This window comes from Triturus cristatus, chromosome 2_1 (assembly GCF_964204655.1).
Source record: "Triturus cristatus chromosome 2_1, aTriCri1.1, whole genome shotgun sequence".
In the NCBI taxonomy this organism is placed as follows: Eukaryota; Metazoa; Chordata; class Amphibia; order Caudata; family Salamandridae; genus Triturus; species Triturus cristatus.
Window position 1 is genome coordinate 895,176,895 of NC_140581.1, and position 12,687 is coordinate 895,189,581.

General features: G+C 38.2%; 1 protein-coding gene across 1 annotated transcript in view; it reads left to right on the forward strand.

The window, feature by feature from the left end:
- PCSK5 (proprotein convertase subtilisin/kexin type 5) overlaps positions 1 to 12,687 on the forward strand; it is a 1,432,234-nt gene that overhangs the window by 504,423 nt on the left and 915,124 nt on the right. The window contains exon 6 of the mRNA XM_085633086.1: positions 191 to 279. Within this exon, the coding sequence (XP_085489212.1) occupies positions 191 to 279 (89 nt within the window). The remainder of the gene's footprint in view (positions 1 to 190; positions 280 to 12,687) is intronic.

The window sequence follows — 12,687 nt, forward strand, 5'->3', positions numbered from 1 at the left end:
ATTAAAAAGACATCATGAGTTGGTTTCATATTCCATATTGTATTTTCCTGATCAGGCCCTTCTACCATTTGTGCATGTTAGAAATTGAAACTGTTCGTACATTAGATGAGACAATTACGATCAGTGGGACGCAGGCTCTGTACACTACCTTATTTCTCTAAACTATTCATTGTCTGGTTTCTCTCTCCAGGCATGGAACCCGCTGCGCTGGAGAAGTTGCCGCTTCAGCAAACAACTCGCACTGCACCGTAGGAATCGCCTATAATGCCAAGATTGGAGGTACGTACAACTAAGTTACACATGTGACAAAGTGCAGCCATGGACAACAGCGTCATTTAATACAACTTTAAGGGGTGCCCCTGCTAACAAATAAAGTTCATAAGGCAGAGACAATTAGCTGAAATGCACAAAAATCCTAGACAACTATTTCTACCTGAGGTCAAAAATCCCTCTTCACAAAACATGTGGTTCCAAGTGCAAAAATCCGAGGGACATATATTATCAAAATTGATTTATTTGTCACAACACTCATAATGTTGCACATGCATACAAAAATATATTATAAATCATCTAAAAGGCATTAATAACATTTCAGTTCATTATGATTACAACCATATAATCACTCATACCCTCTCATCCTTCCACAGCATACAACTCTTCCGCAAAAACCGAGAAGATATATAAAAGAGAAACAAAACTGGTTCAATGGTAATAGTGAATACAGATAATCTATGTAAGGCTCTTAGATTATATAGCAGCCACTGTGTGAAAACATAATGGATAACCGGAAAAGAATATCTTATATAAGAATTTATATGTATATTCTTCTTTGCCAAATTTTATAAAGGGAAGGCCCATCATCTATGAGGCTTGCATAGATTATCTGTATTCACTATCACCATTTATCCATTTTTGTTTGTCTTTTATATATTTTCTCTGTTTTTGCGGAATTGTTGTATGCTGTGGGAGGATGAGTGTGTATGAGTGATTGTATGGTTGTAATCATAGCGAACTGAAATGTTATTGATGCCTTTTAGATGATTTATAACATATTTTTGTATGCATATGCAACATTCTGAGTGTTTTAACAAATAAATGAGTCAATTTTTATAATATTTGACCCTCGGGTCTCAACAGCGTCATTCATTCAGTAACAATTGGTGGTGCTAACGTATGCCTCTGAAGTGTTATGTTAGTTGGAGCACAGGGGTTAGTAAATGTGCTTACGCGTAAACAACAAATAGCTGAATGCATTCAATTTCTGGCATATAACCCATGATGGTTCTTCTAGGTGAGTCATGGTCTCCTCTGTTTCTCAGGAATGGAAATAACAGCGTTTGTTTCGTCACTGTAGATTTCCCAGAAATGGCTTGAAATGCAGCGATCTTCTTGTTGCGTAGGGATAGTAGTTACAGTAAAACGCGTGCCTGTAGAGAGGCACTGAAAGATGTATTACATATGCGACGATTTCAAAAACTACATCGGATTTTGAACAACGAATTTGCAGGGGGCTTAGCATGTGGGTGGGGTTTCTCCTGTGTGTATACACTTGTATTGTTTCGCATGTGAATTTTGACTGTACTGCAATCTGTAACCTTGAAAACTTGGTTTTACTTTTTAGATCTGACATTAGCCAAGACCTTTTTGATTTTACTAAAAATTATAAGATAAAAATAGTTACTTATAGGGACTTTCAGCCAGCCCTGTTCGTACATTGGTCTGTTCGGGTTATTCACATTTTTCTTTTGCCCACTAAAGCATACAGCATGGGGCCGTGGGTTCGCCCACTTCAGCACTTGGTGAACTTCACTGTGAGCGGTGCTATTTTGCTGCAAAGAGCACGTCCACACTTTTTTTAAAAACATTTTTTAGACCAAATAATATTAGCCATTTTTATTTATTTAAGAGGGCCCAGCAATTTCCCCAACAATGTTTTAGAAAAAATGTGCCAAAATAAGCTTTGGCAAAGCCTAAACGTTGTCGGCCAATGCCAGATCTCTACGCTTTGCCAATGCTTGTTGGGATTCCGGTAGAGAGTAGTAGGTAATACTGTCCTTCATACAGAGAAATGTCAAGGCTTCCAGGAGAAGATTGTGGACTCACAGTAGTATTACACTGCGTCAATGCTTGTAGAAGGCTGGCTTGGTCTCCTTACACTGGTTTTCGTATTGCCTTATGATTGTTTAGTACCCAATAAAATGTGTTATTAAAAAAATGATTGTTTAGTAAAGCATTTCTTAAGAATTCATTCAACTTAACTAAGCCTGAAACTTTATTCCGTCTGCTTTCTCTGTCTAGTTGACATTTCCTTTGTCGTAGTCACTGGACGTCTGAAATCCTTGAGTCTCCTCTTCTCGCTATACAGAGAGACTCTAAATTGGTCTTATTCTGAAGGAAGAGTTCCCATAAACATTTGCAGTGCTCCTCCACATGCCGTATCTCAGGCTCGTATTTGTGCAGACTCTATTTGGTGCTATTCAGCACACCCACTCTGTTTCTCAGTACTAGCTAGTGCCCAGAGATTCAATTATTGACATGCAATATCTTTGTTGATATGAGGTTTGCTGAATCTTTTATTTCGGAGATTGATTTTGTTTCTATATTTTGTCTATAATGGAGAATGCCAAGAATAACTTTCAGGTATCCCAGCCCCCTTTTATTCCAAACATATTTGAAATGAAGAGGCTATTGTGGGAAGTGTCCCATTATGACCAAATTCTGGCAATTATGTCAACTGGTTTGAATGTTGCCGTGTTTAGTTATGTCTACCTTCCCTGAACGTGCTTGGCTTCCCCTACAGGACATACATATGTAATATATGTATGTATATATATATGTATACATGTGTATGTATATATGTGTATGTGTGTATATTTATATATACGTATATATATCTCATCACTGAAAAAAGAGTAGCTTACGTGCATTAATGGGGTGGACAAATCAACAGCTAATATTTGTGAATTCTCCCAGAGTTAATAATTTTGCGTTATCGCCACATTTCTGATGGCAGTGCCTTCCCCTGGTTTTGGGAACATGTACATCCACACCCCTAACTCTAAATTTAAAAAGTTGGAACATCTGTGACTGTGTTGGGAGTTCTTACTGTTGTAGGTATAATAAATGAAGTAAATCAGGAAAAAACATGTATTGTTATAGTAGGTGCCAGAAGAGGAGAAAAACACCAGCACTTCCAGCTGTCCTCCAAGAAACTCAAAGTGGTTGACTCCTTTTCCTACCTAGGGGTTCTATTTGACAAGAACCACTCCTGGAAAAACCTGGTTGTGGGAAGAGCCTCTGCTATGGAATGGAGTCTGCAGGCTATTAAGGGTTTGAAAGAAAACTGGGTGCCATTCCTCTGGATACGATTAAAAACCTATATCGTGCCAAAACAAAGGCAATGGCAACACATGGGGCTGGAGTGTGGGGGATGGTAAACGTTGACCCTCTTCAGAGAATGGAAGACACCTTTTTCAAATATCAGTGATCCTTACCCCAATCACAATCAAACTATATTTTACATTTGTAATTGGGGTTACCTTACTTGCTTGACTCCATTAGATTGGCCCCAATCCTGCTTTTGGCTTTCGGTTTGGCGTAGGTCCACGGTTAATTAAACGCAACGTATAATTACTAGTTGTATGAAACTGGACCACTGTAGCAGGATTGGCTGGCTTAGCTATGTAGCGGCTGAATTGATCGCAATTGGGCAGGGTAATTATTTAGTGACCCCTCACTTTGTATGGAGGTTTCGAAGAGACAAATCACTGAGCTGTACCTTCAAAGGGCTGACTTTCTCAGGAGGGAAAAAAAACCACAAACAAAGGGCGGTACTTGTTTCCGATCTCATCCCGCAAGATTGTGTGATGGTTTTTCATATCTCTCGTGCGTTAATTTTGCTCACCACAAATTTATCTTACTTTATTTCTGCCTGAACTATATCCCTCTGAGGTTAGCCCTCCCAGTGAGGAAGTTCATACACTCATATTTGCCCCCCTGCGATCACCATTCTCCCCAATCGGACCAACACATACTGTTTTTTTTACAAGTTTTATTACACTGAAAGGAAAACTTTTATCTTCCCAATTTTAAAGCATCCAATTTTATTCAATGCAGGGTGGCACTGTATTTTCTATGGGGCACTTTATGACCCCTTTGTGAGCTTCTCTATAGCCTGTTCTTTGTGGGCATGCATGAGAAGGCGGAAGAACCAGGACTTTTTTAATTACTTTGCTGGAAAAATTGAAAACTTGGTTGCACTTAAAGGGTGGGGGCATTAGTCATTGGAACAGTTTTTTGTGCACGGTTGTCCTACACATGATTTTAAATAATATTTACACTGGTAGAGTCTACCTGTGAACCTTTTGTTTCTGGTAAGATTTTAAATGTTTTAAACTGCGGTTTTATGAAGATCTTTTATAACACTGTTTCATGATTACCTGATGAATTGATACTTTTATGATCTGTTTTTATTAAGACATCGGAAAAAGTTTAAGAACTGGGAAAAAAATATAATATCCATTCTTAAAATTCCACGGAACGACCTTTATTTAAGCAGTATATTTATTTGATTAACGAAGTGTAAAAAAATGTATCGCAAATCAGGCCCTGTTACTCTTTTTTGTCTTTAATTGACATTTTGGGCCCGATCGTCCTACATTTACTGTAACTTATTTTCTATCACACTATTCACAAATTCCGCAAAGGTCCGCTTTACAATCTCAGTACAGGTAATATGTTTTTTTTGGGTGGGGAAGGATTCCCCTCTCCCCATTAATGTTTCTTTTCAGTCTGTCCCGCCACTGCTGCATATTTTGTTAGTAATGTGCTTAATGTTTTAGAATCGGAACATCCCCGATGATTCACCATGTTACTATCCTTGGCCCTGCTTTCAGACTGAGGGGAAAACGTTCTTCCTGTATTATTTCATAACAGATGGGACACTGCCCTCTTCCGAGACAGGAAATTGTTCAGCTGTTTCTTCAGGCACAGCTGATGTTTGCAGAACTCTGAAGGGGGAAATAAGGGCACGGTGAACAATTCCCCTCGAACAATTTTGGTCTGATTCTTTCAAATGGAACATGTAAAAAGCGAGCCCAGAGCACAATATGCGAAGAGGCTGCTCCCCATTACTCAGTTCATTTCACACCACGAGCAACAACACATGTCATCATAAATAAAAGGTGCTGCATTCTGGAAATCACTGCCGATGTGATGTATAAAGGTTATTTACGAATGACTATGCCTGCTGTTTGCAGATTTATAGAACCTGTAATAACTGCTCATCAATTTAGTTTTCTGTAGTCAACTGGCTGATGAAGTATTCTTGTCTTGGCCCTGTATTCAAGCCACTTCCAATGACTTCGTTTTTTTTTTTTTTTTTTTAGAAAGTTGATTTTTTTTTTTCAGATAGCGTAACTTTTGATTATATTTGACTAGGGACTGTTTTGTGTAAACTGTAGTATTTTTAGATTGGCTCCGGGAGTATTTTGTGCTTTATTTCTGTGACGACATATAAACAATCTCTGATGTGTTTTTAGGTCTTGCCTAATAGACAGCGATTGCACTGTCTGTTGTGAGACATATGGGCTTACCTAGAACACATGGGGCTTGGTGCATACTCTTTGTTTACCATTGGTTTCTATGACTAATTTGCCAGCTTCTTACTTTAATCTCACCTCATCAATTTTATGTTTGCCCCTCCCTGGAGCATAGCCAATCAAATATGACGCTAAAGAGGCTGAGTTCTGTGCTTCCACAGCTTGCTTTTCAAACACGACTTTTTTTTATTTTCAGTTAAAAACTTCACGAGTCAATGTTTTTTGCAGCTGTCTCTCTCCTTTACTTTTCTCCCCCTGCATTCAGTGTTGCTCTCTATCGTCCATATGCTTATCCACACCACCTCCATGTTGCCCACTCCCTAGTGTACTTTTCCCTGTTCCATTCTTGCCCATGTACTTTGCCCGCTACATGTTGCTCTCACCTGTTGCTGCTTCTCCTCAAACCCCACCTTCCGTGTTGCTCCCCCAACTCATGCCTTCCTCTCGCCCGTACTCCTACCCCACTCTTACTCCTCCCCCATTGCCTACTCACCCATGTGTTTCTCCCCTTCCACTCCATGTCACTCTCCTGGTTGCTTCTGCCTCTCCTGGTTGCTTCTCCCCATTTTTTAAATAAAAATGCCTTTGTGCATTCTTATTAATTACTGATCTAACTCAGATTGGTAATTAAAGAGAAAAAGAGTCAACCTCATTGTGTAAACATGCACATGAGTTGTGTGTGCCTACAATAAGTAAGTGGTTAGCCGCATCATACAGTTTTTTTCCTTTTAGCTACGCTGCGCAGTATATGGGTTTCTGTGCCGCGAGACTGATTGACTTTCTTAATGCTTGTTAAATGTGTTTAAAAAAAAAATCTATATAAGCAGAGTTCCCACAGCCACAGTTGACCTAGGAACCATACGTCATACAGGGTGAATTTTGTCCTATAAGCTTCATACTACACAGACCGAGCAAGGAATCCAGACCACTGCAAGAAATGTTTGAAACAAAGGATAAAAATTGTGCATTTTACAACATAATTTTCATCCTAGAATGTCTTTTCCCCATATACTTTTTACAGATCCTTTATCTAGATCCCTCTCCATCGTTCTCTTGCCAAAGCATCTGTGACCTACTCATCCTGTCTTCTTATCCTTTCTTTCTTCTCACTCCTATTGCCCTCTTTTTTCCACTATATTTTTATTTGTTCTCATCCAATTTCTTTCCATTATCTCTCATTACTTTATTCCTTTCCGCTTACATTCTTCTCTCCTTCTTGCTTCTCTTCCTTCGTTTGTCACTTCTGTCCATTGCCTCTTACTCTTCTCTGTTTGTTGCTCCTAGTCCTCCTTTCTCGCCCTGCCTCCTTAGTCTTCCATCGGTTTTCCATTATTATTTCTTTCTCTTCCTCCTTACTTTTAGAGGCACAGTGGGGACTTGTTCCTGGGTGCAAAAGGTGAAGGGGACAGCTTAGGGTGTGAGCCATTTAGAATTTATTGGATTTTATGATTTACTGGGCATTCTGGTTTTCTCTATCGAAACAGATAAAATAATAAGTGTAACTACAGTTGTCTATGACTAATATTGAGTGTTGAGTCAGGAAAACACTGTCCTGAGACGACGGATTCTGTAAGGGTTGCATTTTATCTTTGGATTGAATGGAGAGGTTCGATAAAATGAAACCAAAACACCTGTTGGTTTCATGAGGTACCTTCTACTTGATTTATTTTTTAGCAATCCAGTGGCCAATGCCTCTTGCTCCAGAAATGTAGTGGAGTTCTTTTCTTCTACCGCCCTTTTAATGGCTTCCTAAATTTTGGTGCTGAACCTGCAATGTTTGCCAACGTGTTTCCTGATGAAGTCTTGCCGTATGTGACACTAAGGTTTGCTAGCATTTAGATTTTCTTGTGGTATTGGGTGCAGAAGTGCCATACTGATGTGAAATTTGGTTCCTGCTCAATTTCCAAAATGTTTTCAATATCTTCTGTCCTACTGCCAATATCATCCAAGTTGGTTGATGTTCTTTTCATTACCTCCTTCATTTTCTAATGAAGATAGCTCAAGTATGGCCGAGCATGAGCATGTTTAAATGCATAAGCATACAAGCACAGACCTGTGTGCATGTACTTACTCAAGAGCACAAACAAAAAAAAAGTATTGGAAAAGGCAATAGGTCTCGCCTATGCAAGATCTGCTTGCTTTTTCAATGTTTTTTAGACCTGTTGCACAGCATTGCAAGTGGCTGTACAACATGACAAAGTCAAGAAATAAAGCACTATGATGCGGCCAGCGTTGATGTAGTGGGGCAAATGAGGTGAGAAGACTGTGTACGGAGGTGTGAGAGTTATCTGAATTGTAAGGTGGTACATAAGTATAAATGTTAGTTATAGGTGTGACTTGTAAAACTTTGTGTGGTGCTTAAATTATAAATGTAAGAAATAACTAAAACAGTAGAATTACTAATGTTTCTGAAGTTCAAGTTGGGTTTGTATACCAAACATTAAGAAAGTTTTCCTAACTATAACTTATCTTTAACCTTTGTATACAGTTTAGTGATGTGGAGTGTTAAGTGAGGTGTGGTAGAATATAGTTGAGGATTCTGTTGTAAGTCTACAGTATATTTTCGTATACTGTAGTGGAATAAAGTGGAATTAGGTGTACTGGAGTCGCATACACTGGAATGGCATACAGCAGAGTGGCATTGAGTGGAGTCGTATACAGTCAAGTGGCGTACACTGAAGTCGGATACAGTAGAGTGGCGTATATTGCAGTGGCAGAGTGTAATGGCATACAGTACATTGGTATACAGTGAGAGATAGCATAGAGTGTAGTATGCTAAAGTGGAATTAACTCCTGCAAATATTGTAGAGTGTATGCTTATAGCCTGTAGTGGTGTACAGTGAAGTGCTATATCGAGGAGTGTTCTATGGTATCAGGGCATATAATGGAATATCCTCTACTAAAATAGCGTACAATGGGGTGGTGTACAGGGGAGTGGCGTAAATTGGAACAGCGTACACCGGAGTGGGGTACAGTAGATTGGCCTACAGTTGAGTGATGTACAGTGGGCTTAAAGTAGAGTGCTGTACAGTGTAGTATTGTAAAGTACAATTGAGTAAAGTGGAGTGCTGTATATTGGAGTGCTGTACAGGGCAGTGGTACAGGGCAGAATAGTGTACACTACAGTGATGTGTAGTATAATAGGGTACAGTGCAATGGCATATACTGTAGTAGCCCATAGTGTAAAGCCATACAGTGGAATAGCCTACAATTAAGTAGTGTTTTCTGTAATAACATAGAGTTCACTGGCATTGAGTCTTGATACTTACATTCGACTGGCATATCGGGGATAGTAAAGAGGTGTGGTACAATTTAATAGGGCTAATTATAGGAGAGCAGAGTCTAGTGGGATACACTGAAGTGTCGTTTAGTGGACTGGTGAAATGTGGTGCACTGCAGTGGCGTATACAGCATTTTAGTAGAATTCAGTGAAGTAGATTGGTGTAGCGTACACTGTAATAGCGTACATTCCAGTACTGTACAATAAAGTGGGGCATAGTGGATTCACGTATAGTGGAGTTGCATACAGTTGCGAGCAGTACAGTGTAGGGTTGACCAGTGAACTGGCACACATAAAAGTGTAATAGAATACAGTGGTAAACCGTATAATAGCGTAGCGTATAGTAGTGTAGACTGAAGCTACGTACTGTGGAGTAGAGTGGAGTAACTCACATTGCATTGACATAGAATTTAATGGTGTATACTGGAGTGTCATAAAGTGGAGTGACATACTTTAACGTAGACTGCAGTGGCATAAGTCAACTCTTGTACACTGAAGCAGTGCAAAGAGGAGTGTGTAATTAAAATGAAAGGTACTGTAATATTATGTGAAATTTGTACATTGTATGAAATGTAGTTGTATATTGTGCTATGGTATACTGTGCAGAGTTCACGGTATACCACAGTACATGGGGCTTAGAACTGGGAATGTGAGTGGTCGATGGCTGTGTAGACCAAAGGTAGAAATCAGCAATGTCGTTTTTAGGACGAAGTTTCATTATTGTACGGTCAGCGATTGGCTGACTTGTGTGTTAGGGTGTCACAGATAGTTAATTGTTACTTTTTTTTAAATTAACAACCTGTTCCCACTATTATGAAGTATGAATTGGTTAACGTTTTTGTTTTGAAAATTGTATATATGATAGACATATGTACTTAAAAAATTCATACAATAATAAGTTTATACACGTATGAGGAAAGTCCCCACATTTTAGCAGCCTTCTTCCACTGGTTTTATTCAGGAAGGAATTAAAGTTTTGCGGGGTTGGCTGAAGGGGGTGTAAAGTAAAAAAAAAAAAAAGTGGGACAGTCCCAAAACATGCTTAAATCAATTGTATTTAATTTAAACTTTTAAATTTTGAGTTGCACGAAAACCGCGAGTCATATTTTGTTTACATTTGGTAGGCTTACGTATTATGGTGTATACATCTTTATTTTGTGTTGTGCAGGGAAGTAATTTAATTATTTTATAAGTTTTAATGTATTTAAAGTTAGTAAATTTCGTTATTGCTTTATTTTTGCGAGATGTGGGGGTATTTCGGGGTACTACCACGGGGACACAGTTATCACAAGTCATTAGCTGATTAGGTAATCATTGGCTTTACAAAAGTTAAAGGCAGACATGTTGTTTTTAACTACACTTTCCCCGTGTTGTGTGTAAAGCCTAACGATGCAGGTAAGTATTAGGTTTCATATTGTTGACCTAACTATTACCACTTTAGTAAAGTGGAAATCGATAGAGCGAAATATTTATACGTTTCTAGATATTTGTTTTAAAAACTACAGTAGTGCAAGAGTACTAAGGTACCCCAAAATATTTTTCTATGGTTAACGTTTTAGTTTATAAATTTTGTATATTTTCATACCAGTGTATGGTGAACTGTTTCTTTTTAAAAGTAGTGTGGTGATTAATACTAATTAATGAACTACTCTGTACACATTTGTCTGCATATTTAAATATGTAAAAAATCGGAGGAACACCTTAACACAATATTTAAAAAACAGTGTCTCTTAGTGTATTTCCAAATTTGTTTTTGAAGTCTTTAAGTTTTTTTAAAAGCTTTTTTCCGGTACTGCTGTACTACAGATTACTATATATATATATATATATTTCCCTAGGAAAAATAGAGTACCTACATTAAATAGCATAACGCTGAAGACAGGGAAACTCGAGGTGAAAACCTGATGGCTGCTTTAACTTTTGTAAAGGTAGCCAGTCAGCTAATAACTTGTCATTGCTATATACCTTGGAAGTACTACAGTACTACTCTGGCCACAGATATACCCAAATTTAAAACACTTACAACTTATAAAATACATAGCCTACTTACTTGCAGTACCCCACAGAATCCTCTGCACACCATAATACATAAACCTTTCAAATTGCGTCAAAATCAGACTGACAGTCTTTGCACTAAACGAAATACAAAAGTCTATGTAAAATGCATTCGATTTTCTGTCCGTTTTGGGACCCCCTTTATTCTATCCATCCCTTGACGAAACGCCATGAACTTTCAGGACTCAAATAATTAACCAGAGTTCACCAGGCCTGTAAAGGTTTGCGGACATTTTCAGGTATCGGCAGGAATGACAAATCCTAGCATGTCCCACATAACTAAGCAGCAAATAGGAGGCTTTTCAGGGGCTTATCTTGGAGCAAAATGTCTGGCTTTAATATCATAGGGGTCTAGATGTCACTGGTGCTGCCCTTGGGATTTTGGTGAATTGATGTCTATGGTTTGTATATACACCATGTCCTTTAAATGGAAGTATATATAGTAATTAGAGTACCTGGAACACACACAAAATGGCTAACTGGGCCTCCCATCCCTAATACTGTTGGTACTCCCTACGGTTCCTGGGTCCTTCCAAACTCTGGACCCTCATACCACTGCACCTGTTGCACTATTGATAGCTACACTCGGGATTCAAATTTTCTGATTGCCTTGGTATCATATGAACAAACACACCCATATCAACTGGCAACAGGACTTAGCTTTTTGTAAAGTTTGTTTTAAGGATTTGTTTTTTCATTCAGTTTGGATCATCATTTGCAAAGGAATATAAATGTTGGAGGTTTCTTTCTTGCTCATCATGAATAAAATGACACACATAGACCATCTTCTTTCTGTAATAAAATGCACTTTTATTGCCAGAGCAAATGTTATCTTACAGTTGATAACCTGTAGTTAGTAGGTTAAAGACAAAAGAACTAGGTATTGACCTTCACATTTTAGAGTGGTGAGCCTCGTGATGCTTTCAATATCGTAATAATTTGTATTGAAAGGATCCTAGTTGAAAAAAATGATAAATGTTACTTTTTTCGCATTTAAGCACAAATGCAAACAGTAGCCTACTGCAGAATTCATTATTTAAAAATGTATACTTAAAACATTAGTTTTAGAGTGCCATGTGATGTAGAGAGCTTGATATAAAATGAATAGTTTAATCCAAATGGCAAGCCCTTGCAGCTAGAAATAAATTAATTCTGAGAAAATATGATGCACTTAACATGTAGCAGTTTCGTGCAACGCATCGATATACCTTATTATTGAGACCAGATGTGTAGGTGCTGAAATGTTAGTACTTGACCTTACTTTGTAGCATTTCAGAAAATAAAAGCTTCTGGACTTTAAAGTGTTGAGTGTTTAACCCTAACCCACCACATTTGGAAAATTGGCAGTTTAAACAACATTTTACCAAGTGGATCCATGGTCTGGAAGGATCATTTAAATGATATTAATTCGGGCACACAGGATTACTGCGCTAAATAAGGTTCAAAACATTTGTGCATTAGTGAATTAAAATCGAACGTTAAATAACTATACAGCAATTTTTTTAAATTGTTTGGCAAGCACTGCTCACCATCGAAATTACTTAACACTTTGATATCTACTCAATCAAATGATTGCTCCACTGCATAATCAACCATGTACGCAAATCCTCAACCTCACTCTTGATCCAGATACAAGCTATTCCTTTATCATGAAAGGTATATCCAAGTATAAATGGAAAAGTCCCAGTGCTTCCTTTGCCTACTGTCTTCCTATGCAAGACCCTAAATGACAGCTCCTTTGTGGTGGATAAG